Here is a 26,394-nt window from a genome sequence, read left to right as displayed (position 1 = left end):
CACAAACGGCGTTTGTAACTTCCGAATCGGGTGAATGTATGTTCAAAGGTGCGTCGAGGACACAGAGAAGAGCGGGGATGAAATTTTTTTTATTTTTTTTTTTTAAGAGGGGCAAAAGAAGGCCTCGTTTATTTTATTTTTTATTTTTTTTAAAAAAAAAAAAAAAAAAAAAAAAAAAGAATTTCTGGGTTTCCTTTTTTTCTTGTTCCTTCCCCCGGAAAAAAAAAAATTAATAAAAAAAAAAGAAAACCCTTTCAGGTACTTGTAAATACAATCACCGAGAGCCCCGCTATGATCTTTTTGATATTCTTATTAGTAGAATTTTTTTTTTTTTTTATAGATAAATATAAATATAAATATAAATATATTTTTATATCAATATTTCAAGGTACTTTTTAATTAAAAAAAATTTATAAAGGAATATAGTCGTTATTTTAATGTATTTAATAATATATAAACAACAACAACAACATTATCAATATATATATATATATATATATATATATATATTAGTTTCCGTACTCAATTAGTTTATATATTTTTATATAATTGAATATTTGAATATTGACAGTGGCATTATTATTTGTTTCAATATTTCTACCCCTCCTTGATGGTGTGAGTTCCTTAATAAATATAGTAAATTTAGTAAATGTAATGAATGACCCCGCACCTTTTTTTTTTTTATTTATTCCTTGGAAATAGATTTATATTTCATCGCATAAAAACCGGAGTAATTTTTTAAATTTTTTAAATTTTTTATTTTTTTTTTTTTTGAACTAACAAAAAGCGGGGGATCTCGGACTGAGGAGGGGAGATGAATAGAGGAGAAGAACAAAAAAATCAAAACCTTTTGTTAATTGTAAAGAAAGAAGACTGATATATTTTACAAAAGCAACAGCAACAGCAATAACAACAGAAGCAACAACAACTAAAACAACAACTAAAACAAAAATAAAAAATCAGCTAGAATAAGCGACATTTAGCAACTTATTAATATAAAGGACATTGAAATTTATAAATGTTAATATTGTTATTGTTATTATTATTATTACTACTATGACTAAACATCAGCATCTAACAAAAAAAAAAAAAAAACTTCCTCCCAATTGAATAAATACAAAGAAGAGATGTTAAGTTTATAAATTCAGCTAAGCTGCTTGAGTTTTTTTTTTTTTTTGATGAAACTTTCAGTCCATCTGAGGCCGTTTGACAGGGATGTGCGTTTTTTGGGAATTTATTTTATTTTTAAAATAATAATTATCAACTAGTCATTTATTTTATTTTATTTATTTTTTTTAATACAACCGAATTAGTTAACTAAAGTAACTTAACTGACTTTTGAGGCTTTCTCTCTTTTTATTTTATTTTAATTATTTTTTTTATTTTGTTGGGGGGGGGGAGAGGTAAAAATTAAAAAAAATTGAATAATAAAAAATATTTGTAATTGGCCGCTATCGGTGCTTTCATCATCATCAACAAAAAATCTTCATCTTCGGTTACTTGCGTGGCCGGTACTTGAATTGAGGCATTGAGGCATTGATAGTAATGGTAATATATAATAATAATAATAATAATAATAATAATAATAATAATAATAATAATAATAATAATAATAATAATAATAATGATGATGATAGTTTAGTGTGAAAGACCGGGGGGTCCGAGGCCTGCATAAGTTTACTTTTATTTTTATTTTTATTTTTACGTTTATTGCTTTTTTTTTTCATTTTGTTTTTTTTTTGGGTGAGTGATATGTGTTGAGAAAGACGTCTTGACCGGGTCCTTGTTAGATAGATAATTAGCCACAGTTGGGCTGGTTCGTTGTGTCATCATCATCGTCGTCATAATAAATTAGTCTTAAAAATAGAATTTTTTGAAGGTTTCTCACACACGTATATATATATATATTTTTTTTTTTTGTAATTGTAATTGTACCAAGCCCATGAAAAAAAAAATAAAAAAAAAAATCCAAGTTACGAGAAGATTACGAGAAGAAGAAAGAGATATAAAAAAAAAAAAAGATGAAGTACTCCATCAGAAAAAATTTTTTTAAAAAAAAAAGTGGCTCAAAGCATTTTTTCTTTTTTTCTTTTTGGATTTCTAAAATCTAATGTTCTAGTTTATCTTGATTTCAAAAAAAAAAAAAAAAAAAAAAATAAAATACTCGATTAGTGCTGCGCATATCGGGCTTCAATGTTTGCGTGAGCGTATGTTCATTGACGGAGCACTGACGCCCATTGAAAATAAAAAAAAAATCACATGAATTTGTGTGAGTGGAGTATGTGTGTGTGTGTATGCTTAAAAAAAAAAAGCGAGCGGAACCTTTAAATGGTAAAATACAGAAGATGCAACAAAATTAACAAACACTTAAAATAAAAAAAATAATAAAAAACCATTTAACTTCAAAGCCCATTTAAAAACCTTCCTCAGATCAATGGGAAATAAATCAAAATCTTTTAAAAAAAAGATTTGTCAAGTATTTAAACTAAAAAAAAAAATATAATGACAATGTTTTTAATTTAGAAGTGGAGAGTTGAAATTATTTTATAAAACTCAATCAATTCCATTGTTATGACCAATTCTTTCAACTAGTTAGATAGTTAGTTAGTTAGTCAACCAGTCATAGTTACATCAGAAAAAAAAAAAAAAACCCAGAATGTCAATTTTAATTTTAATTTTTTATTAATAAATCAATATATATATATATATATATATAAAGAGCGTTTGACAAAATAACGCTGTTAGTCAATTAGTTAGTCACTAAAGATGAGCGGGTTGCTGCGGGCCACTTACATATCCCGGAAGCCCCGGGACCGAGTTTAAACGAGAGAGAAAATATAATTTAGTTAGTAAGTGTTTTCATCAATAAATAAATAAATAAATAAATAAATCAATTATTATATAGGACTTTATTATTATTTAAGGGAATAGGAGAAAAATAGAGGACCCGACAAGTTAAAGTTTAAATTTATTTATTTATTTTTTTTTTTTAGTATTCAATTGAAAAAAAAAAAAAAAAAAAAAAAAGACGCTTTGGATTTCACATATACATACACACATGTGTTACAGATATATGGATGAATAGATTTAATAAATCTGGATTAATATATTATTTTTGTTATTTTTATTTCTTTAAAAAAAAAAAAAAAAAAAACTAAAATATTTAAAAGTGGGTTGAGCGTAAGTGTCCTAAAGCGTAACAAAATCATCTGTTTTTTTTCTTTTTTTAAAATAGATATTTAGTAGTAGTCAATAAACCATCACTATAAAATATAATACTACTACCACCAGTGGTGCTAACAAAAAAAAAAAAATTTTTTATATAAAAAAAAAAAAAACGCGTTTAAGAAAGGAGTTCAAAGGCAGCAGCAGCAACAACAACAACAAGCACTGAGCTTAAAAAAAAAATGAGCCCAGAAATGTTAACTAACAGCAAAAAAATATATATATAAATAATAAAAATATAATTGAATTGAACAATTTTATTTAAAATATATATATATATTTATATTAATAATACTTTTAAATTATCATATAAATTGATTTAAATTAATCTAGAATTGTTTAAGTTTTTTTATATATTTCATCTGTAAAATAGTGTCATTTTTTTTTTTTTTCTTATATGAATGTTTTGTATGTCGTACTGGAGGAGCTTTGGCCGCGTGTTTTAGGCATCATTATATAACAGGAGTAGTAGTAATAGTAATAATAGTAATAATAAATAAAAAGAGCTCAACAAAAACTTGTCATAATTCTTATCTCTGGCGTAACTTTTATTTTTATTTTTATTTTTTTTAAATTTTGATAAGCCTTCTAGGCCTAAATATCTGTGAGAGAGTATAAAAAGACCTTCTAATCCGCCCGTCTTTTTTTTTTTTTATTTTTTTCTTATTCTTGAAAGAGAGAATAAATATAAATTAAATTCGTTTTTTTTTTTGTTAAAACTTGCCATTTATTTTTTTTTATAAAAAAAAATAAATAAATAAATAAAAATTTTCAACATAATCATCCATAAAGTCCTCCTTCTTTATTTTTACTAATAAATTGGTGGCAATATTTTTTTTCATCTCAATTATAAATATAAAAAACAAAACCCACGCATCATTTTTACTCATCTTATTTACTCATCTTATCAATCATTATTTATTCTCGCATAAACCTTTTTTTTTTTGAGAATAATATAAAAAATTATTTTTATATTTTATAATATTTTTTTTTGTTGTTGAAATACGACAAAGTGCGGTTTTAATAAACTCAATTTTCTTTTTCTTTTTTTTTTTTTTTTTTTGTGTCCTTTGATAAAAAAAAATTTTTTTTATTAAGACATTGTGTGCATAAAACACAGCCCATTTATATATAATCTCTTCAAAAGTACGTTTTTTTTTTATATATATAATTTTTTTCTTTCTCTAACCTTTCTAGAACCTTTTTTTTTTAAAAAAAAAAAAAGATAAAAATTCAGGTTCATTTCTATCCTTCCCTTGTATATACCATATCTCACCTACTCAACGGAATGAATTAAAATGCCATACATTGCTCCAAAATCAAATCACTCACGCAATAACCCCTCCATCGATGCCTCTCGCTCGGCCCTACAATCATCACAATCTCCCGCCCTTTGCATCGAACCAACTTCCTACATTTCAACCTCTCCGAGCGTAAAACAACATGTGTCTAGTAACAACACCACAACCAACAACAATAACAACTCATCCTCATCTTCTCATGCATTTACCTTTCCTCCTCCTCCTCCTTCAACCCATTTACCCTCAAAAATCCACAGACCTTCCTCTCGATCATCATCCGCTTCTCTATGCGCTATGGCAAATGGCCCAACAACTCCTCTGGCCCCATCTCTACTCCCTCTTTATAAGCCTAAAAAATCACACTCTCCTGCATCTTCTCTAAAGTCGGCCTCTTCATGCTCAGATATGACTACTTTTGTCGAAAAAAAACCCCTCTCGGCTCAGTTTTTATCGAAGCAACCTCGTGGTTACCCTCAGCGCTCTCCTCCATTGTCTCCAACCTCTCCCTCCTCCTCTGCATCTCTCACAGCCAGCCCTTCCTTTTCAACCGACGAGTCCTCTTCCTCTGAAGCCTCCTCGACCTCTTCATCTACTTCCTCCTCTTCTTTATCTCTGGATAATGACCCTATTTTATTTTCAAAACTAACTCAAGCCGTTCAAGCAATGGCCTTGGCTCAAAGCTATCACAATGTCGCTATGGAAAAACGTGCTCAAGACGCATCCGCTGCACCCTTTGTGGACTCGGAAACTTCAACTCCTCCAAACGCCTCTTGCGTTTCCCTTCCTACCAAGGAAAAGGAAGAAGTAAAGGTTGCCGAACCTGCCGCTACTACCACTACTACATCAACAATTACATCAACTGACTCAACCACCACCACCACCAACACCACATCTACTACTTCCCCTCCTGTCAATATTGACTCTACAACTTCTCTTTGCACCCTCACACCTTCTACACCTGTCCACAGTAGCCCTACAATTCCTACACTGGCTCAAAATAATACCACCACATCTACTGCTGCTCCTCTTCAACTCCCTTCTTCATCATCAACAACAACAACTCCATTGGCTACTTCTCCTCCCCCTCCTCCTCTTCACATTAACCTCCCAACTAGCCCCTCCCAAGTCATTATCCGCAAAAAGTCTGGCGAACGTGTCAAGTCGTCTCTTAAACTCCCAAGTCTTGTGAGACCATGCAGCATGCCAAACACCCCCTCCAAGATGGTTCACTTTGATACCAACTTGGTCCATGTTCGCCACTTTTTAAACTCTGAAAAACCAACAGCTGTTAGTGCTGATTCTTCCCCAAGTGATGAACGTGCAAAGTTCCATCTCAGAGCCCCAGACTCGGAATCTGAATCTGACTCGGAATCTGAAATTGAAGAAGACCCACGTGTTGGGTTTCAGCGCTTTCTTTCTCGCTCAGAGTGGAAGATTTCCCTTCCAAATTTTCCACATGTTTCCCTCGATGACATGTCTACAAAAAATGTCTGTCTGGAAAGCATTTTCCTTTCCTCGGACAAGGAGAGTCTTGTTGGCCACATTGCGGTACGTAACATGGCTTATCAAAAGTATGTTTGCATCCGCTATACTACAGACTATTGGAAAACCTTTACGGAGGTTCAAGCTGATTATAACGATGACGTGCGCCGAAAGAAGCGTCTGCCTGGCTTTGACAAGTTCACCTTTGCCATTAAGCTTGCTAATATCCCTTACAATACTTTAACCTCTAAATCAATGTACCTTTGTGTTCGTTATGCTACTGCTGGCCAGGAGTTTTGGGACAATAACAATTCGTACAATTATCAGGTTGATTTCACCAGGGTTAGCAAGAGTAGTGGCGGGTCGTTGAGCCGACGATCTTCATCTTCAGGTCCTCGCCATCGTCGTTCAAAATCTTATAGTGGGTCTTTCAACTCTCGAGATGGCTCAGATTTCTCCCACACTAGCAACCCACAAGAACTCCGCCTGGACTCGGACTTTAACCATGACTTTGATGCTCTCTCATCATCTATATCCAGCGTCGATGACATTTTGGATGACCTTGCTCCTAAACTTAAAAATAATGCTGATAACCAGCGCTCCAATTTCACTTCGCGGTACAGCTTTGGTGCGTCGTTGAATGCAACAAGAAAAAAGACTGACGATAATAATATTAATACTACTACCAATAAAGATACCCAGAAGAATGCTAACAACAATAACAACAACACCACACCTAGCTCTAATACCCCCTTTGCATTCAACTCGCAGTTTGCTCTTCGCCGCGAAGAGTCGTCGTCCGATTCTGATGATGAGGAGTATGCCCATTTGCCTAGCTTGGCTCAAAATAAGTCTAAGGTAACGACTCCTTCTAGTACTGGAGCCCGCAGATCTCCAGCATCTTTTTCTACACACAAGCTTGCTCTCAATGCTGGCTCGTACCAGGAACTGATTAAGAATTATTGTTTTTTCCAAGGCCCCAAGAGTGCAAGTAGTAGTGGCAGCAGTACTCGCGGTAGTGGAAGTGAGACGGAAGGTACAACTGTGACTGCCGGGTCCAGTGTTCAGTCCAAGTCTCAACCACAACCACAACCACAACAACAACAACAACAGCAGCAGAAGCAGACCAATGGTCCATCTGCCATGGTTGCTCACTCGGTTAGAGAGTGGCCCCAAGAGCTGTCTGTTTGATTTTATTTTATTTGATTTTTTTGTTTTATTTATATATAATGCTTTTGATGTTTTTTTTTTTTTTTTTACAATTTATGTTGCTTTTACGGGTTTATGAAGAAAAAAATTTGATAAAATTTGATAAAATTTGATAAAATTTGAGTTTTTTTTTTTCCTTTTCGGAACTGGAATGGGTTTATAAGATGCTCGGTTTGAGCGGCTTGTTTTTTTTTTTGTGTTGATGTCATCTGAAAAAGGAGGAGGAGGTAAAACCAATGTAGATGAAAAAATGTAAAGAAGTGCTTTTTTGGTTAGACGACGGTTGGACTTTTTTTTTTTTTTTTGTTAAAATTTTTTTAAATTTTTTTTAATTTTTTAAACGGAATAAATGAATAATTAAATGGTTTACAAAAAAAAAAAAAAAAACAGATGATGAATTTTTCTAACAAAGAAAGAAAGTATTTTTTTTGGAGGAAATTATTTATTATTATTATTATTATATCATATTGTGATAAGTTATTGTTATGAATTGATTGATTTAAACAAACAAATAAACAAACGGGTTTTGGACATAAGATCCGGAAGAAAACCTCAAAGCAAAAGCAAAAAAGGCCAAAAAAAAAAAAACAAATGAAAAATATGGGCTTTGTAGGAATTCCTGATGCTATATATATATATATATATATATATAAACAATTTTCAATTCATCATTTGAAAGAGAGTCCCCCCTCCCTTTATAAATAGAATTGACATTTTAATATATAGAAATAAACGTTTCAATTTATTCAAACACTATTTAATGATCAAGTCCACTTGTTCTTTTTTATTTTATTTTTATTATTATTATTATTATTATTATAGATAATGATTAATTACTGTCAATAACAATAATCATGCCAACGGTTCTGGAGTCCCGCTTGCACTAATATCACCATTGGCCAAGACTGTATTGGTTTGTTGGTACATTGCCACGGCTCCCTGGTATGCCTCAAGAGCTTTAGTAATTGAATCAACAAGTGGTCCAAGAGCTGCAATTACTTGAGCACAATATGGTTTACCTTCTTCTTGTTTTTCTAAAGCATCAATTTTTTCCAAACTTTTTTTAAGTCCAGATACTAATTTGTTTATAGCTAAAGCTTGTGTTGGATCACCACTTAAAAAATGAATCCAAAAATGTCGAAGAAACTCAACAGATGTAGCATGAACAGAACCAACTTTACTCTCAACTACTCCCTCAACTTCTCGCTCTTCAAAACTTCGATTATCACCTCCTTCTTTAGACCTCAGCTTCACAGTCCTCATAATATGTTTCTGCGCTCGTTTTAAAGCATCCTGATGGCCAGGCCCTGCTCCCACTTCTTGCAAATCTACAGAACCTGTTACATTCTCATGCATGTACTGCAAACTCTCATTATATGTAACTTGTGACTGTTCTGTTTGCGGCTGTGGACTTTTCTCCATGACCCCATTGGTTATCGCTGGAAGAATATTATTAGCTGCAACCTCCTCACGTATCGCATCAGTATCCACAGGTCTTACCTCCAGCTTCAAATATTCTGGAGTTTGTTCATCTTCAAGACCACGGATCCTCAGCTCGTCCATCAAATGTGATTCATCCTGGTCATGCATCGGGACAATGGCAGCGCGTGATGTGGATCCTGTCCCATTACTTGACGCAGTCACTGCTGATCCTTCCTGTCCATAAACCATGCGTTGTGATAACCAGTTCATTGACTTTAATAATGTCAATGCACTAGGACCTTCTGCACCTGACCTCATTGTATAGTCTGGTCGGTTTCCAAGTCGCTGAGGATCGTTTTCCTCATTGCCTTCAATGTTGATAAAAAATGGTACTTCAATGTCTTGGTCCTGGGACCCGGCTGCCTCTTCGTCAAGCTTACGTTTTTTCAATAATGTTTGGTGTGCTGTTTGTTTGTTAGTTTCGTAATTATCTAAGTAATCAAGGTACTTGTCAAGAATAGTATTTGTAGGATCCGATGGTTTAATTCGATCACCTCTTAACCGACGAAACAACCGTGAACTAAAAAACTCTACCCAAAAAACATTGCTGTCCATCGGCGGAACATTATCCTTAAATGCTTGGTACACAATAGGATACTGCTCATAAATGTCATTAATTTTTTCAACTGATAATGTTAGCGTTTGCTGGTTCTCGCTATTGGTCTTGTGTTTGATGGTACTCAACACATTGTATGGTCCTCGCTTTTGCGATGCTGCCAGCACATGGGCTCGCAACAAATGGATTCGTGTTGACCAAAAGTCTTCGTGTGACAGTCCACCAGTAATAACTGCATCTTCAAATGCACGCTTGATTTCAGGAGTACTTTGGATGACATCTTGCTGGAGCTTGAGGTTTCTTAAAAGTGACTTTGTATCTAAAGGAATTGCATTTGGTGCTGCCACTTTTTGTTTTTGTTTTTTGCCTACAGTTTGGACTGGTGGTGACGACGATTTAGATGAAGATGAAGATGACGAATCAGGCTGGGATTTGGAGTCTGCAGTTGCAGTTGCAGTTGCAGTTGCAGTTGTAGTTGTAGTTGTAGTTGTAGTGGCAGTTGCAGTTGCAGTTGCAGTTGCAGTTGCAGTTGCAGTTGCACTGGACTCCTTTGCTTGTCGCTCGTGAATCAATGCAGATAAAACGTCACGAACCGAGGCCAGAATGGGTCGCGCAGAAAAGAGGAAAGTGAACGGGTCTGTGCCTTCCTTCATCATGATTTTAATCATTGATTTGGCCGATGTTGCCGGAGTTGCTTGCAAGTCTAAAATGAAGAGGAAAAAGGTCATAATTAGTTTATCATTGTTATTTCATTATCATTTCTTATTAGAGTCAAAAAAAAAAAAATAAAATAAATAAAAATAAAAAAATAAAAGACTAACATACGCTCGATATTTGATAGCTTAAGCTGGACAGAAGGAGCAACTGCTCCATCGCCTTGCCAAAGCAATTTATCGGTTGCAAGATCAATCGTCAAGACTCCCTGTGACTTTTTGTACTTGGCTGGGTTGCTAAGCGGGGCCATGATAGTATGCTTGGTAGAGTGTGAAGGTTTAAAGGTGGTGAGTTTAATTTTTTTCTTTTTTTTCAGTTATATTTGATTTTAATTAACAATTAATTATTGTTACAGTTACAAAAAAAAATAATAATAATAATTAACCATCACCTTGTTAACTTTTTTACTAAATTCAATTAAATATACTAATAAATGGAATTCTTTTACACACTAAAAATAACCAAAATTTTTTTTTTTTTCTTTTTTTTAAAAAAAAAAAAAACCCCATTTAATTAATATACTCTGAGGGAAACCACAATGGCCAGGAATTGGCTTCTTCGGTATCATCAACTTTTCTCAAGTATCTGTGGACAAGTGCCTTTGCAGACAAGAAAATGCGCGGCATACCATGGCCTCCAAACCCTCCAATGACCAGCACGCGGGGTCCGGCCTGTGCTTCTTCTTCATCCTCAATCAATGACCCTACACACGGTCTTTCGTCTCGTGTAAAACCCATAATGCCTGTCCATTCTTGTACCTTGACAGCTGTGGTGGTTGCAACGGAACCATTAGCCTCCTTAGAGTCATCCAAAACAAGCGTTCGGGTGAACGACCCAGCCATAGCTTCAACGGGGTCTTCGGAAGATTGAAGAGGTACACCTATACGTGTGGCAAAGTAGTCATCGAGAGTCCAGCTCACCACATTACTAAGGGAATTGTCATCTGTAAGACCCACCTGTTTTGAAGCACCGAACCGGCGGCACCCACCAAACACAATGTCGACTTGGCCCTGGGCGTCTCCTGATCGTTGAGGCACAACCGCAAGGTATTCGTCGTTCCATACCAAACTAAGTTTGGGCACCCCGGTGGGCCGCACGGCTGTCAGGTGCTGGGATGTGAGTATGTGCGGGGCCTGATAGTGGGCGACTTGTCCACGAACTGGGTATATTTCTGTGCGTAATCTTGTTTCGATTTCCACGTCAATATGCATCGGGTTATTGTTTAAGCTAGCTGCCGGACCCTGCATTGATGACGAGGTAGACGAGAGAACATTGCGAGCAGAGGAAAAGTAGTCCTTAACGGTAACTTGTGAGGATGGAGGTATCACAATGGCAGATGACCCGCGCGCAAAAACCTCTGGGGACACTGACTGTTTAATGGAATCAAGATATGCCTTGGGTGAAACGGTACTTTTGCTTACAAGATTTCCCGTATAGGCATTTGTTGCAAATATAATGACGGGTGTTTTAATGGGTCCACGACTTGTTTTGATAACATACTCTAGTGGCTTATCTCTGCCAACGGCTTCTGGGGTTTCGCGAGTGACTGCACGTACTGGAGTATTTGAATGCAACTGGAGATTTCCCTTTGTGATGCACTCCATTAGAAGCCAGCTTACAAGTGAATACCCACATAAGGGAGTTGCTGGACAATGTAAAGCTCCTGCAATGTTGGTCAAACCTGTGCGCTTGCGGGCCTCGTCTCTGGAGTAAATGCGGATTGGTGGGTGGTCTGGTTCTGGGGAAGCTTGGATGTAAGCAGATACCACCGCACATGCTTGGGCAAATTCCTGAGGAGTATCGTAAACAGCCCATCCAGCGGCCAGCGAGGAAGAAGGAGAATTGTTTGGTCCATCTGTAAAGATACTTTGAGCGGAAGCAATGTTGTTTTGAGCAATGAGAGCAGCCAGAGTGGAGTAGTTTTTGGCGTCAAAGGCAATTTTGGCCAAGTGCTGGTTGCGCGTTGCATCATCATCAGTGGCCCAAGTAGCAGCACCATAGGTGAAGCTTGGATGCAAGTGACCGCCGTTTCGGCCCGAGGCTCCAGAGCATGTTTGGCGGGCCTCGAGCATAACGACGCGGGGTTTTTTGTTTGGGGATGAGGTCAAGGATGGGTTTTGGTGATAATAAGAAGAAGAGGTTGAAGATGAGGGGTCGACGAGTAAATGGTAAGCTACAGAAGCGCCGCTGAAGCCTGAGCCAATGATGACGACATCAGCAGACGACGGCAATGATGAGGATGATTGGAAGTTTGCAAGAGGGCTTAGGGGAGAAGCCCAGAGAGAAAAGTGTGGGGATTTAATGGGTGGTGGAGGAAGAGTAGTTGAAGAGGACATTATTGTATATGAGTTGACTGGGTAGGATAAGTGGATAAGGAGGGGATTATATACAAATATTTATATATAAAAAAGGCAAAAAAAAAAAAAAAGAGGAGATTGGAGGCAATGTGACGAAGATGGTGATAACAAGATGAAGAAGAAGGACTTAAAGAATAGAAGAAATAAGAAATAGAAATAAAAAAATGGCCAAAAAAAAAAAAGGTTTTTGTTTGTTTGGTTGTTTGTTGAAGGGAAAGTGTATTTTAAATGGCACGCGGACAGTACAATTCGTTTAAGGCCTTACTTTTGGAGGACAAGTTATGTAATATTTAGTCACGGATTAGAAGGTTTTGTTTTTTTTAAAAAAAAAAGGAAAGTGGGTTGGTTTTTTTTTTTTTTTATTTTGAGAGATTTCCAGTGTTTAATAATATTGAAATGATGGTTTTTTTATTTATTTATTTCTATTTCTATTTTGAAATAAATTAAACTTGATTAAGATGAAAAAGAGAGATTTTGGTAATATTAGAAGGTTGGAGTTTTGTTTGTTGAATTGGGTCTGTTGAGAAAAAAAAAATGTTTCCGGTGAGTATGAAGAGTTTTAAAAGATGTTTGGTAAGGATTGAAAGGTCTTGAAAAAAACTGATTATAGAAATGAGTAATTGTGAATAAGTGAAATTAATTTTATGATTTTTATGATTTTTGTAATTTAGATAATTTGAATTGAATAGTTTGAATAATTTGAATAATTTGAAATAATATGGTCTGTGGAGAAGAAAATGTTGGTGGTGAATTGCAGTGGCTAGCTGATAACGTGGTTTGGGGGGGCAACAACATGACATAATTAGTCATCATTACATAATTTTTTTAACGGCCAAAAAATTTCTGAATTTTTTTTTTTTTTTTTTAAAAGCGAAAAGTTTTTTTTTTTTTTTTTTTTTTTCTATTTGATTTTAAACAAGAAAGAAGTTTGAATTTTTTTTTTCTTTACTAAATTCAAACAAACAAAAAAAAAAAAAACTTTTCAATCATATTCAAAGATGGGGAAAAAGAAAGTCTCAATCAAAGAAAGAATACCCAAAAGTGCTCCGAAAGAAGCCAAGGACTCTAAGAAGTCTAATAAGCAACAAGTTGCTGCTCCAGTTGCTAAAAAGGAAATCAAGGATCAAAGTGAAGATGTTGAAATGATCGACCCTAAAGACGAAGAAGGAAAAGAAGAAAAGGATTCTAGTGATGAAGAGGAAGAAGTCGAAGAAGAAATAGAAGAAGAAGAAGAAGAAGAAGAACCTAAGGTTCAAACAGAATACGACGCCTATTCTGAAGAAGAAAGGAAACTTTTGGCCATGGATGAAGAGACTCTCGAAGATACAACATTTGCCGAGCTCGATCTGGACTCACGATTACTTCAAGCTCTTTCATTGATCAAGCTCTATAAACCTACGCCGATTCAGGTCAAGGCAATTCCTCTTGCACTTGGTTTGAAAAAGGATATTATTGGCCGCGCAAAGACAGGTTCTGGTAAAACCGTGGCATACGCAATCCCTATTGTGGAGAGCATTCTGCAAGAATCTGTCAAGTCACAGAGCGAAACCTCGTCTACACATAAGGGTGCTGTGGGTAACCGTGCGATTATTCTTGTGCCATCTAGAGAACTGGCTGACCAAGTCGCCAAGCTGTTCAAGTCTCTGACCATTTTCGCAGACAAGCTTGTGGGAGTGGTTAATGTGTCGTCGCAACAGTCATCATCAGCTACTGCCACGACATCTTCAGAAAATATTATGGCATCGTTGCTGGCTACAAAGCCAGCCATCATTGTCGGGACTCCAGCCAAAGTGCTTGCCCATATCCAAAGTGGATCGATTGATGCGAGTGCAATTTCGTATTTAGTCATTGACGAAGCGGATTTGATATTGTCATATGGGTTCCGGGAGGACTTGGATGCTCTGGCTCAATTGTTGCCGGTTAAAAAGACCATTCAAACATGGCTGATGTCAGCCACTATTAGTGAAGACATTAACGATATCAAGGCTGCGTTTTGCCGGAAAAATCTTGCAGTGTTGCGACTGGAAGACAATGTAGGAGAAGCTGGAGGGGCTTCATCCAATAAGTTATTGCAGTACTATGTGAAGACTTCAGAAATTGACAAGTTTCTGCTAATTTATGTGATTTTCAAGCTTAGATTGATTCGGGGTAAGACATTAATTTTTGTCAACAATATCGAGCGATGTTACCAACTGAAACTGTTTTTGGAACAATTTGGTATTAAGTCAATTGTTTTAAACTCGGAGCTGCCTATTGCTTCGCGATTACACATTGTGGAGGAGTTTAACAGGAATGTTTATGATTTGCTTATTGCTACGGACGAAAACACGCATTACATGGAAGATGGAGAGAAGGATGAGGAAGAAGAAAAAGAAGAAGAGCAAGAGCAAGAAGAAGGGAAAGAAACTCAAAAAAAGAGGAGACGAAATAAAAAGTCTAAATTTTCATCCGATAAGGAATATAGTGTTTCACGTGGAGTTGATTTCCGGAATGTTGCATGCGTTCTTAACTTTGATTTACCGACATCTGCCACGGTTTATACTCATCGCATTGGACGTACAGCAAGAGCCAACAAGTCAGGAATGGCATTGTCGTTTGTTGTTCCTCGTAAAGACTGGCGCAAGAAGGAATACCGGACGGCAAGTTTAGATACGGCCAAGAAGGATGAAAAGGTTCTTGCAAGAGTGATGAAGCATCAAGAAAAGAAGCGAGCTAAAGCATTGAAGAGATTAGGATTGGATGAGGAACAGATTGCATCATCTAGTGGAGTGCCCGAGGGGTATAGTGAGAATGATGCAGCAGTTATTATTCAGCCCTATGTATTTGATATGAAGCAGATGGAGTCATTCCGGTACCGTATGGAGGGAGCTTTTAGAGCGGTGACTAAGATGGCAGTTCGCGAGGCTCGGATTAAGGAGATTCGTCAAGAGTTGTTGACGTCGGAGAAACTAAAGCGGCATTTTGAAGAGAACCCAGAAGATTTGGCATTTTTGCGACATGACAAGGAGCTGCATGCAGCCAAGGTACAGCCGCACCTAAAGCGAGTGCCACAATATTTGCTTCCTTCTCAAGCTCGAGGAGGCCTAAACACGTTGCAACCTCAGTCTCAGCAGCAGCAACAACAATATGTGAGCGCACGAAAGAACAATTCGAATCGGATTAAGAAACAACAGAGACAACAAAAAAAGAAGAGTATTGGAGGAAGAAAGGGTGGAGACCCGTTGAGGTCGTTTAGGAGGTAGTTTGGTAGATTTTAAAAAAAAAAAACAAAAAAACTATAGTAGAAGAATTATAGTTGATAGTAATTATAATAATAAAAATAACAATAACAATAACAATAACAATAAAAATAACAATAATAAAGATAATGATGATAATACCAATATATTATATAATATAATTGCTAATAGTTGAGTTGTAATTTCTCACAGCACTGGAATTCAACTAGTTGAATTAAAATTCCGCGCCACAAAAAAGAATTTTTTTTTTATGCACTTATTTTTTTTACTTTTAAATAAATTAAATAAATATATATAATATATTTATTTTTTTTTTTATATTTTTTATTTTTTATTTAAGGAGAAGATTCCTTTTTGAATATTTATAGAGACACTAAGAATTAATAACTAAATAACTAAATAAATAAATAAATAAATAAATAAATAAATTAAATTAAATAAATAAATTAAATAAATAAATAAATAAATAAATATATAAATAAAAAAACTTGTCCTTTCCTTATAATAATATTTTTTTTATCAAAGTTTCTTTTTTTTTTTTTTCTTCTTCTTCTTTTTTTTTTATTTTTTTCAAAATAAAAATATTAAAAAAAAAAAAAATCAAAATCAAAATAAAATAAAATAAAAACGATGCCTCCAATTATTTCCCGTTTCAGGTCCTTCCATAAAATCGGTCTCTTGGCCGCAGTTTTTATTTTTCTTATAGTTGGAATTCTTTGCAGCAATACGTTTACCACAAAGACCCTTAAAGATGACGATTTATTTTCTTCACCAACAGCTGTACCTTTAGATGCACCAGATTCGAACTCAAAATTTGAAAACTTACATAGTGATAATGATAATGATAATGATGATCATGATGATGATGCCCACGCTCAAGATGTGGTTGGCCTTGCAAACTCGACATTAGGATTCCAAAAAATCCTTTACCTAAATGTTCCCGACAGATATAATTTAGACGATACAATTACAATGCAAAGTGCACTGAGTGGTATTAAGCCTGAACAATTTATTGGGGTTAATATAAAAACTCTCAAGGAAGAAGGATTACCTCCATCATCTCGACCAGAACCAATGATTGCTGGAGTCAAAGCTTGTTATCGGTCTCATGCAAATATGTGGCGTAAAATGATTGATGAGGGTTGGGAAACAATGTTAATTCTTGAGGCAGATGCAGTATGGGATATTAATATACGACAAATATTTTATCACTTTGGACAAGGATTGGAACAATTAATGAAAAAACGAAATATACTTGAAAAGGGTGAACATGCAACAGAAAATGATCCATATTTGAGTAAACATTGGGATGTGATTCAATTTGGAGGATGTTATGCCAATGAACGTCGGAAAGATGTTAGTGTGCAATATTACGATCCATATGCACCATCAGGGGTTCATTTTTTTGGCGATCTTATAAAGAATAATCGCCGTGTAGTACGATGGCAAGCTGGTGAAGTTTGTACAGTATCGTATGCTATTTCTCGAGCTGGAGCAATGAAGTTGTTATTACGAACAGCTATTGATATGAATGAGCCTGTGGATTTAATTTTGGCTATTATGATTGAGTCTGGAGGGCTAACTTCATATAGTGTTTATCCCGTGATGTTTGATCAATGGCAATACAAGAGTACGTTAGGACTTGAGAGTAAGAACTCAGATATTAGAGGGCCTGAGGATATGGAAGGAGGAAATAATAATAATAAGCAGGATAAAGAGGAGACCAGAAATTTATGGAAAGGGTTACATGAGACTCTGGACGTTTGGACATCTCGATTTCCTGAGAATTCAAGGTTTAAGAAGAATGTGTTGAACAATCTCAAGTCGTATATATTTGATAAGAAAAAGATATTTGAAGCAGAGATTGAAAAGTCAATTGAGGAAGAGAATGAAAGTAATAACGATTAATTTTACGGTTATTAGAAGGAAGTTGGTTGGTTGAAGTTTTTAATGAAAAAAAAAAAAAAATGTTGTTGTTAATAATGATTTTTAAGAGATTTTTATTTATTTTTCTTTATTTGAACAAAGGAGGTTGTATATAGTTTTTTTTTTTTTTTGGTTTATTTAAAAATAAAAATAGTATTTGCAACCCAACAACAATAACACCAATAATAATAATAACAACTAAAGAAGATTTGACTATAAATAGATTGAGGATATATATTTCTAGAGAGTTTTTTTTTTATTTTAAACAAAAAAAAAAAGAGAAGAGTATAAAGTAAGAGTAGAAAGTGTTTTAGATATTTTACAATTTTAGATATTTTAGAATTTAAAAAAAAAAAATAAAAAAAAAAAAAAAGGTTTATGTGTTGTGAGTAAGATGTTTTTTTTTTTTTTTTTTTTTCAAGTATATACTTACCTCGCGTATTGAATATGTTGGGGGGAGGGGGGAGGAGGGGAAATTTCAAACAACAACCACCACATAAAAAGAAAAAAAAAAAAAAAAAAGAAATAAATAAATAAAAGGTAAGTTTTTTTTTTTTATTTTTTTTTTAAATTTTTATTTTAACTTCATTTAATTGTTAATTTAATCAAATGTTGAATAGAATTTATATATATATATATATATATAATTTTTGTTAATTATAATTTAATTAAATATTAACAAATTTATTATTTAAATAAATTATTTATTAATATTTGAATAAAAAAATAAAAAAATAAAAAAATTTAGCCTCATCATTTGAAAATAATAATAATAATTAATATAAAAAAAAGAAAAGAAAATTTATTTATTTATTTATTTAACAAGCAAATGTTTTTTAAAGCAATAACCCTTTGTGAGTTTTCATACATAAAAATGCATTTCAAATAAAAATAATGAAAATATATATAAATTAATATAAATATATTAATATAAATATATTAATATAAATATATTAATATAAATATATTAATATAAATATAAATATAAATATATTAATATAAATATAAATATAAATATATTAATATATTAATATAATAATATAATAATATAATAATATAATAATATAATAATATAATAATAAAATTCATTCCGCTGGCCTTTTTTTTTTTTTTATTCAATTTATATTTTTGTTCTTGGCTTTACTTGTTTTTCTATTTTGTTTTTGTTATTTTTTAACCCTTTTTTTTTTTTTTTTTTTTATTTAATTTATTAAAATATTTTCATTCATTCATTCATTCATTCATTCATTCATTCATTCATTAATCTATTTCTTTCTTCTTCTTCATTTTCTATATATATATATATATATATATAAATATATTAATCTTTTATTTTAAAAAAAAATGCCACCACTTAATATCCTCACAAAATATACTCTTATCTTTGTCTTCACATTAATTCTAATAATCTCAGCTTTTATCACAAGCATCAAATCATTCACCCCCTTAGATACTACTACTACTACAACAACTTTCCAACCAAATGAATCTGATTCTTCTTCAAATGAAATAAAATCACCCTTACAAGATCCTCTCCAAAATGATAACATCCTTGGTCTTGCAAACTCAACTTTAGGATTCCAAAAAATCCTCTATTTAAATGTCCCAGATAGATATAACCTTGATGATACAATTGCTATGCAAAGTGTTCTTAGTGGTATTAAACCAGAACGTTTCTTAGGTGTCAATTTAAAAACTCTCGATCAAAAGGGTCTCCCGCCATCCTCCCGTAAAGTCAAAATGCATCCATCTGCTCAATCTTGTTACCGCTCACATGCAAATATGTGGCGCAAAATGATTGATGAAAACTGGCAATCAATGTTAATCCTAGAAGCTGATGCTGTTTGGGATATTAATCTTAGACATATTTTCCATAACTTTGGGAATGGCCTCGAACAACTTTTAAGAAAACAAGGACTTATTGGCCCTGATGAACATGCTACAAAGGAAGACCCATATTTCCATAATAAATGGGACGTTATCCAATTTGGAGGTTGCTATGCAAATCCAGGCCGTAAAGAAGTTAGTCTACAATATGACGATCCTTATGCTCCATCAGGTATGAAGTTTTTCGGTGACCCTATTGAGAAAAATAAACGTGTTGTTAGATGGAGAGCTGGTGAAGTGTGTACTGTTTCATATGCAATTTCTCATGCTGGAGCAATGAAACTATTACTACGCACTGCTATCGACATGAATGAAGCTGTTGATATGGTTTTAACAATAATGATTGAAACTGGTGGATTAGATACATACTCTGTGTTCCCAGTAATTTTCGATCAATGGCAGTATAAAGATAAACTTGGTTTGGCAAGCAAAAACTCTGACATTCGTGGAGACAAGGATGATGAAGAAGATCGTAAGAAAAAGGATCCAGAAGGATTTAAAAAGTTATGGAATGATATTCATGAATCCCTTGATGTATGGTCCTCACGATTCCCTGAAAATACAAGATTTAAAAAAAATGCTCTTAATAATCTCAAGTCATTTATTTTTGATAAAAAAATGGCTGTTGATGACGAGTCCACACTTAAGTCAACAGATGAACTAGGTAGTTAGTTATTTTAGTTTTATTTATTTAGAAAAATTTTTTTTTTATTTATTTTTTAAATTTTCGTCAATTTTTTTTTTTTTTTCTTTCTTCTCTTAAATCTAACCTTAAAAAAAAAAAATTTTAATGTATATAAAATAATATATGGTGATTGATACCAATGTTAACCCGGTGATACCAATGTTTACGAGGTGATAAGGTTTTTTTAAAAAAAGTATGAAAATAACAAAAAATTTTTTTTTTTTTTTTTTTTTTTTTTTGCATCTCTCTCAAAGCCCACTAAATAATTATATAATTATTCCTACTCTACCCACCAAAAAATAAAATAATAAAACTACATCAATCTTGTTTCTATTTCATTCATTATATATATAAATATATTTCATCAATATTCTAATATCTTTTTTTTTTTTTATAACTTCATTCATTTATTCAATAATTCAATAATTTAATAATTCATTCAATCATCGCTTCTTTAATCTTATTCAATTATAACTATCTCAATGTCTCAAACAACCCCTAAAGTCTCCCAAAGACCCACAACATTTGACTACCCGTTAACACCAGCCCTTTATACAAAAACAAGAGAGCCAAGAACAAGATGGAAAAACTTAAAGATACTTCCCCAAAACTCTTCTTCAAACAAGTTTTTCCCATTTAAAGGAACTAATATACGACACCATTCATATAATAGTCGTCGTCGTCACTCAACAAGTTCTGACTTTTCTCCACTTTTCTCAAGCACCCCACTAATAATAAAAGCCTCCACTACATTACAATCATCAAATAATAAGAAAGAAAAAAATACTAATCCTTTCCATATGAGCTGGAATACAAAAAGACAAAATATCCATCTTGATTCTTCTTCCTTTTACTCAGCATCACCTAGTAAAACTGGGTCTTACAGTAACACAAACTCATTTACTCAAAGACCCTTCACAGCTTGTGGAGTACCCTCTCTTGACTCAGATTCTTGGAGTGACACCTCATGCGAATCGCTAACCAATCAATTATCAAGAGGTGCTGCTGAAGATGCTGCTGAAGATGCAACCTTAGTGTCGTTTAAAAAAAATACTCATAAAAATCACCAAGACTTATTCTGGCAGACTGTTGATATTGTATCACCAAGTGAAGATTATAATGGAGAAACTTTTGTAAAAAAAAATAAAAAAAAAGACACCAAACAAAAGTTACCACGTGCTGTTGAAGAAGAACTTGAAAGTTTTATTCAATCAAACATTGCAATTCAGATAGATGTTGATTCTTTGGGTGGTAGTGGTAGTGGTGGTGGTGGTGGTGGTGGTGGTGATGGTGGTGATGGTGCTAGTGATGGTGATGTTTTCAACCAACAGGTCCTTCCAGTCGAACCACTCTCTATTTTGAAAAGCCCTAAAATCACCGACAACTCACAACATGATTTATTTGATCTCCAGCACATTTCTTTGGAGGAAACTTTACGACGGAAAAGTAACTCAACTCTTGACCGCAAAAACAAACAATTTAAAGTTTCGTTTGCTCCCACAGTGTCATTCCAAGATAATAAAGTGGCCCCATTGTCTACTTGCAAGAGCCCCTCACCCCTTATTTCTGATGATGATTACTCAGGATACTCTTCGGATAGTTTTAGACGTCACTCGAGTAAACAGAAAAACTGGAAAAAAAAATCAAGAGAAAAGGAAAATACACTAATATTCCCCACCTTGACTATGGATTTCTTTGATAAAGTACCTGAACCAAACCTTGGACCTCAACAAAATTTATCCCAACAACAAGTACAAGAAGAAAAAACTTTTGGGGAAGAAGAAAAGGAAGAGGAAGAACAGTTTAATGTTTATGCATCCAAGATGAAGCAGGATTTTCCAGAAAAGACTGACACTAAAACCAACATGGGTTTACAATCAAAACTAGAAACGATGGAGGTAGAACTGAACCAAGTCAAGAAACAGTATAAAGTTATGTGCCTGGAATCCGAATACCAAAAGAAAGAGTGGGCAAAAAAACTGGAGAAAGTTCAAACAATAGTATTAAAACATGAAGAAAGCTTACGTGTTGAGCAAAAGTTAAAGTCTACTCTGGAGACTCAGGTGCGGCATTTAGAAGTAAAACTAAAACTAGAGGAACGCAGCCATAAGGATACCCATGAAAAGATGCTCCATGAAGAAGACGAACTTAAAGTTACGTGTACATTATTGGAGGATTGTCAAAAGCAGTTGGTAACCTTGGAAAAGTGTTTTGAAGAACGGGAAATCCAACTTGTTGAACAGGTCAAAGCTTTGACCAAGAAAAAGGATGCTGTGATTAACAAATTGACTGATGAAAGCCTTATTTTAAAACAAAAGCTAGACCAAGCACATGTCGATAAAGATGGATTATTTACTAAACACCAGAACCATATTAAGCACCTGACGGAAACTTTAGAGAAAACCCAATTAGAGGCTGTCCGTGCCAAGAATCAACAATTAGAATCTCATAAAATACACTCCCGAAATCAGGAGATTTTGCTTGCTTCAGTTGCTAAAGAGTCTCAGATACGGGCTACAGCAGTGGACAGATTGACGGTTGATTTATCACTTAAAAACAACCAGGTGCTGGAACTAGAAGGTGAAATCCAACGATTAAACCAGAATATTAACGAGATGAAAAATTGCGAAAAACAAAAGACTAAAGAAAGTACTTGTCGGATTGAAAAAATGAAGACTGAAAATGAAGCCAAGGTGGAAAAGTTGGAGAGACAGGTGCAGAAATTTATGAAGGCGTTTGAATTTGAACAGACTCAAAGAATAGAAACCAAAGCAAACTACGAGGCTAAATTAAAATCAGCCAATGATGTTGTTTCAAAGTGCGAGGCTGACAAGCATAATCTGCTTGATGAGCTTAACCAGGTTAAAATTGATTTGCAGGTACGGGGCTTAATTGGTTCAAACACTTTAAAGTTTTATTTTATTTTATTTTTATTTTATTTTATTTTTATTTTTATTTTTATTTTTATTTTTAATTTTTTTTTTTTTTTAACAAACTTAATTCTAGGGAAAAATACATCAGGTAAGCAACCTGAAAATGACACTGGAAGAAAAAGATTTGGTGATTATGACGCTCAAGTCAGATATCACACAGAAAACAAACGACTTGATGGCTTTGGATACCCAAATTAATCAAGTTGCCGCGGAAATTAAAGATACCAAAAAAGATAATACCAGGAAAGAGTTTGAAGAAGCACTGGTCAGGGTACTTAACATGGCTCGGAACAGCGGTGAGGGGGCACGCACAATTGGATTTTGGGCAACAGTACTACCACAGTCGCAGAAAGTATTTGCTTGGATTTTCCAAAACATTGAAGTGGCAGTTGATAGTTTAATGAAGGAGCGTGCAGTGCTTTTATCTAACATTCAGGAACTGGAAACTCGTTTGGAACAAATGGTTGAAGAACAAAAGTATTTGGGAAAACAGAGGCGGACAGAGACAAGTGAAGCTAAAGTGCTGATTTTGGAGCTTAAGGAACGTGGAGAGTATTTGGAAAAAGAATTAGGGAGAGTTTCTGGAAAGCTGCGTGAGGAGCTGCAAAATATGGAAATGAAGATTAAGGAAGTTGAGCTGGAACGAAAGGATGTGATTGAGCGACTTGAATGTGCGGAAAGACAAGTTGCAAAACTGAAAGCTTTAGTTGATGTTAAAGTAAATCAATTAAAAGCCAAGGAGGCAGTCAATACAGAACTGAAAAAGATGGCTGATGTAAAAACCAAAAATATTGAGATACTTCAAAAAGCATTGGATCAACAAAAGGTGTCTATTGAAGCTTTGACAGCAGATATCCAGACTAAAGAAAGTACCATTGAAATACTGATGAATGATTCCAAGACCAAGGATACCCGGATTGAGACTTTGAGCAATCAGATTGAAAAGGGTGAAAAAAGGATTTGTGAGCTTGAAGGGAAAACTAATCAACTGGCAGCTGCAACTGTTGTACAACGAGATACCATTGAAACACTTCGGATGCAAGCTCACGAAAAGACAACTACATTAGGGGTTACAGAGGCTCGAGTAGCATCTCTTTTAGCATCTACGGAAAAGCTATCTAGTGATAATTTTGAGTTGGAAGCCCAAGCATCAAAACAATCGTGCCAGGTATTGACTTTACAATCCCAGATAAGAGCTCTAAAAAGCAAAGTTGGAAAACTACAACAATCTGGACCAGGAGTTCAAATGCTGTATATTGAAAGCTTTACACCAGGAGTGCAACCAATTGGAGTCACACCAGAATATGCACAGACAATAATTGGTGATGTGCTGCGATTGCTCAAAGCGTACTGTTCAGCTACAGCTGATGGCGACAAGGGTGGAAGGAGGTTCATGGACCCGTCACAAGTGTCTGTGTTTTCGTTACCACTTGTTGTTGAAAAGTTATTAGTAGCTGTGGCAGCAGTTGCAATATCTTCAGTAACAGATGAAGGAGGGGTTATAAAGAAGAAACGAAGGGTTGTAAAGACAGTAGGGTGGAGCAAAAATGAGGGAATGCAAAATCATGAGAAAGAGAAAGAAGGAGGAAATGTGGGGGGGAGATGAAAGGTGATATCATTGCAAAAAATCAAAAAAAAATCAAAAAAATAAAGTACCCGGAAAATACCCTTGGTTTGTTTTTCTGTTTTTTTTTTTTTTTTTTTTTTTGGCATTGGTATTTTTTATTTTTATTTTTTATTTTTTATTTTTTTTTTTGTAGTTTATTAGATTTGCTTTTTGATTTTGAAAGGTAAGAGTTTGGTTTTTTATAGAGCTTTATAAGGTTACTTAATATATTTATATATTTATATATTCATCTACAATAAGTAAAAAAAAAAAGAAAGAAAGAAAGAAAGTCAAAGTAAAGAAATATTTAGAGTAGGAAAATCAGTTGATTATATACTCTTTGCTCTATTCCCATGCATGACTAAAACAAAAGGTTTTAAATGCTATAGATATAATAATTATTGGAATTCAAAAAAAAAAAAAAAAAAAAAAAAAAAAAAAAAAAAAAAAAAAAAAAGAAGAAAAAGAAGAAAAAAAATAAATCTTTTGTTTTGGTCTAAAGCAACTCAAATTTGTTTCAGTGAAATATTTCTAATTAATATATTAAGTAATAATCATTCGAATGATTCCAAATAATTTTGTAATTTATTTAAATAAAATAAATTTATTTTAAAAATAATGGAGGGGATTTCTTTTTTTTTTTTTTTTGAGCAATGACAGAACCTCTTTTTGGAGTTAAAAATTTGTATATATTTACAGAAAAAGTATGATTTTAAATTGAGTCTATGTTTTAAATCAATGGGACCTCTTTAATAAAACGTTCTATTTAACGTATTTCAATTTTTATATATATATATATATAATAAATATCTTGGATTGCTTTCTCTGAGTGGGCTAATAATAATAATCACAAGATCTACTGACACCAAAACAAAATTATTGTTGGAGCCTCAAAAAAAAAAAAAAAAAAAAAAAAAAATAGCTATAAATAAACAGCTTTCACTCAATGTTTTCCAAATGGTTTTCCCCCCCCCCCTTTTTTTTTTATTATTTACTTATTCTTTTATTTTCTCTTCCTTTCTCCTAATATATATATATATATTTCTTTCTTTCTTCCACAACAGATTATCCACGACGTATACTCTGACTGATAATGAGCTTTACCACGGCAAGGTAAGGCAAATTATGAAAAGCACAAAATATTAGATTTAACTATAAATATTTAGTTGATAAACAACTAATGCTTATTTCACTGACCTTTAATTGATATCATGTCTTTTCCCTTTCATTTTGATAGTGAAATATTTCTATCAAGTCATTTAACGGCCTATGACTTTTTTTGGGGGGTAAGTTTGCCATTACTTATTATGACGACTCTTATTATTTAATCATCTAACTTTAACTAGTTTATTCACAAGGTTAAAGGTTTATATTTAACCTGTTTCTAAGCAAGAGATGGGAAACCATATCATTTAAAGGCTCTGGTAAACCAGGTTGTAAAAAAAAAAAAAAAAAAAAAAAACTTTGCTAATGGCATTGCCTTGAATCTTTACCTGCGAGTCCATGCCAATGTTGAACAGAGCCTTTATTCATAGTGTTTTGAGATACTAATCAACCAGAGCTTAATTAAGGATTGCCCTGCTCTCATGTTAGAATCATGACTTTCCTTATCTAAGTCCTATTGTACTGAAAGCGTACTCTTAACCAACCTAAAAATCAATGAAAAAGGAAAAAAAAAAGAGCATCTATGAACAAGTAAAATATTCCGCAGTGGTAAGGGTTATACAATATAAGCCCTAGCCCTTGCGTATTATCTATGTTAAAGCAATAATATGGCACATATCAAAAATAA

At 33.7% G+C, this 26,394-nt stretch overlaps 7 protein-coding genes across 7 annotated transcripts; 5 read left to right on the top strand and 2 right to left on the bottom strand.

The window, feature by feature from the left end:
• Positions 1-4,523: 4,523 nt before the first annotated feature.
• On the top strand, positions 4,524-7,199 carry SAPINGB_P006093 (uncharacterized protein; the record flags this gene model as incomplete). Its single annotated transcript, XM_032000807.1, has 1 exon — positions 4,524-7,199. The coding sequence occupies one exon, from the start codon at positions 4,524-4,526 to the stop codon at positions 7,197-7,199; it is 2,676 nt and encodes an 891-aa protein (XP_031856698.1).
• An 870-nt stretch (positions 7,200-8,069) lies between these two features.
• On the bottom strand, positions 8,070-10,219 carry SAPINGB_P006092 (uncharacterized protein; the record flags this gene model as incomplete). Its single annotated transcript, XM_032000806.1, has 2 exons — positions 8,070-9,958; positions 10,081-10,219. 2 exons carry the CDS (start codon positions 10,217-10,219, stop codon positions 8,070-8,072), a joined length of 2,028 nt encoding a protein of 675 aa, XP_031856697.1.
• Positions 10,220-10,478: 259 nt separating this feature from the next.
• SAPINGB_P006091 (uncharacterized protein) lies at positions 10,479-12,305 on the bottom strand (the record flags this gene model as incomplete). The annotated part of the gene is made up of 1 exon (XM_032000805.1): positions 10,479-12,305. The coding sequence occupies one exon, from the start codon at positions 12,303-12,305 to the stop codon at positions 10,479-10,481; it is 1,827 nt and encodes a 608-aa protein (XP_031856696.1).
• Positions 12,306-13,324: 1,019 nt separating this feature from the next.
• SAPINGB_P006090 (uncharacterized protein) lies at positions 13,325-15,568 on the top strand (the record flags this gene model as incomplete). Its single annotated transcript, XM_032000804.1, has 1 exon — positions 13,325-15,568. One exon carries the CDS (start codon positions 13,325-13,327, stop codon positions 15,566-15,568), a length of 2,244 nt encoding a protein of 747 aa, XP_031856695.1.
• A 627-nt stretch (positions 15,569-16,195) lies between these two features.
• On the top strand, positions 16,196-17,473 carry SAPINGB_P006089 (uncharacterized protein; the record flags this gene model as incomplete). The annotated part of the gene is made up of 1 exon (XM_032000803.1): positions 16,196-17,473. One exon carries the CDS (start codon positions 16,196-16,198, stop codon positions 17,471-17,473), a length of 1,278 nt encoding a protein of 425 aa, XP_031856694.1.
• A 1,362-nt stretch (positions 17,474-18,835) lies between these two features.
• SAPINGB_P006088 (uncharacterized protein) lies at positions 18,836-20,050 on the top strand (the record flags this gene model as incomplete). The annotated part of the gene is made up of 1 exon (XM_032000802.1): positions 18,836-20,050. One exon carries the CDS (start codon positions 18,836-18,838, stop codon positions 20,048-20,050), a length of 1,215 nt encoding a protein of 404 aa, XP_031856693.1.
• An 813-nt stretch (positions 20,051-20,863) lies between these two features.
• SAPINGB_P006087 (uncharacterized protein) lies at positions 20,864-24,602 on the top strand (the record flags this gene model as incomplete). The annotated part of the gene is made up of 2 exons (XM_032000801.1): positions 20,864-22,942; positions 23,085-24,602. The coding sequence occupies 2 exons, from the start codon at positions 20,864-20,866 to the stop codon at positions 24,600-24,602; spliced, it is 3,597 nt and encodes a 1,198-aa protein (XP_031856692.1).
• Between the last annotated feature and the right edge of the window lie 1,792 nt (positions 24,603-26,394).

This window comes from Magnusiomyces paraingens, assembly GCF_902498895.1.
Source record: "Magnusiomyces paraingens strain CBS 517.90 genome assembly, contig: contig5, whole genome shotgun sequence".
In the NCBI taxonomy this organism is placed as follows: Eukaryota; Fungi; Ascomycota; class Dipodascomycetes; order Dipodascales; family Dipodascaceae; genus Magnusiomyces; species Magnusiomyces paraingens.
This window is presented reverse-complemented; position numbering and strand designations above follow the sequence as displayed.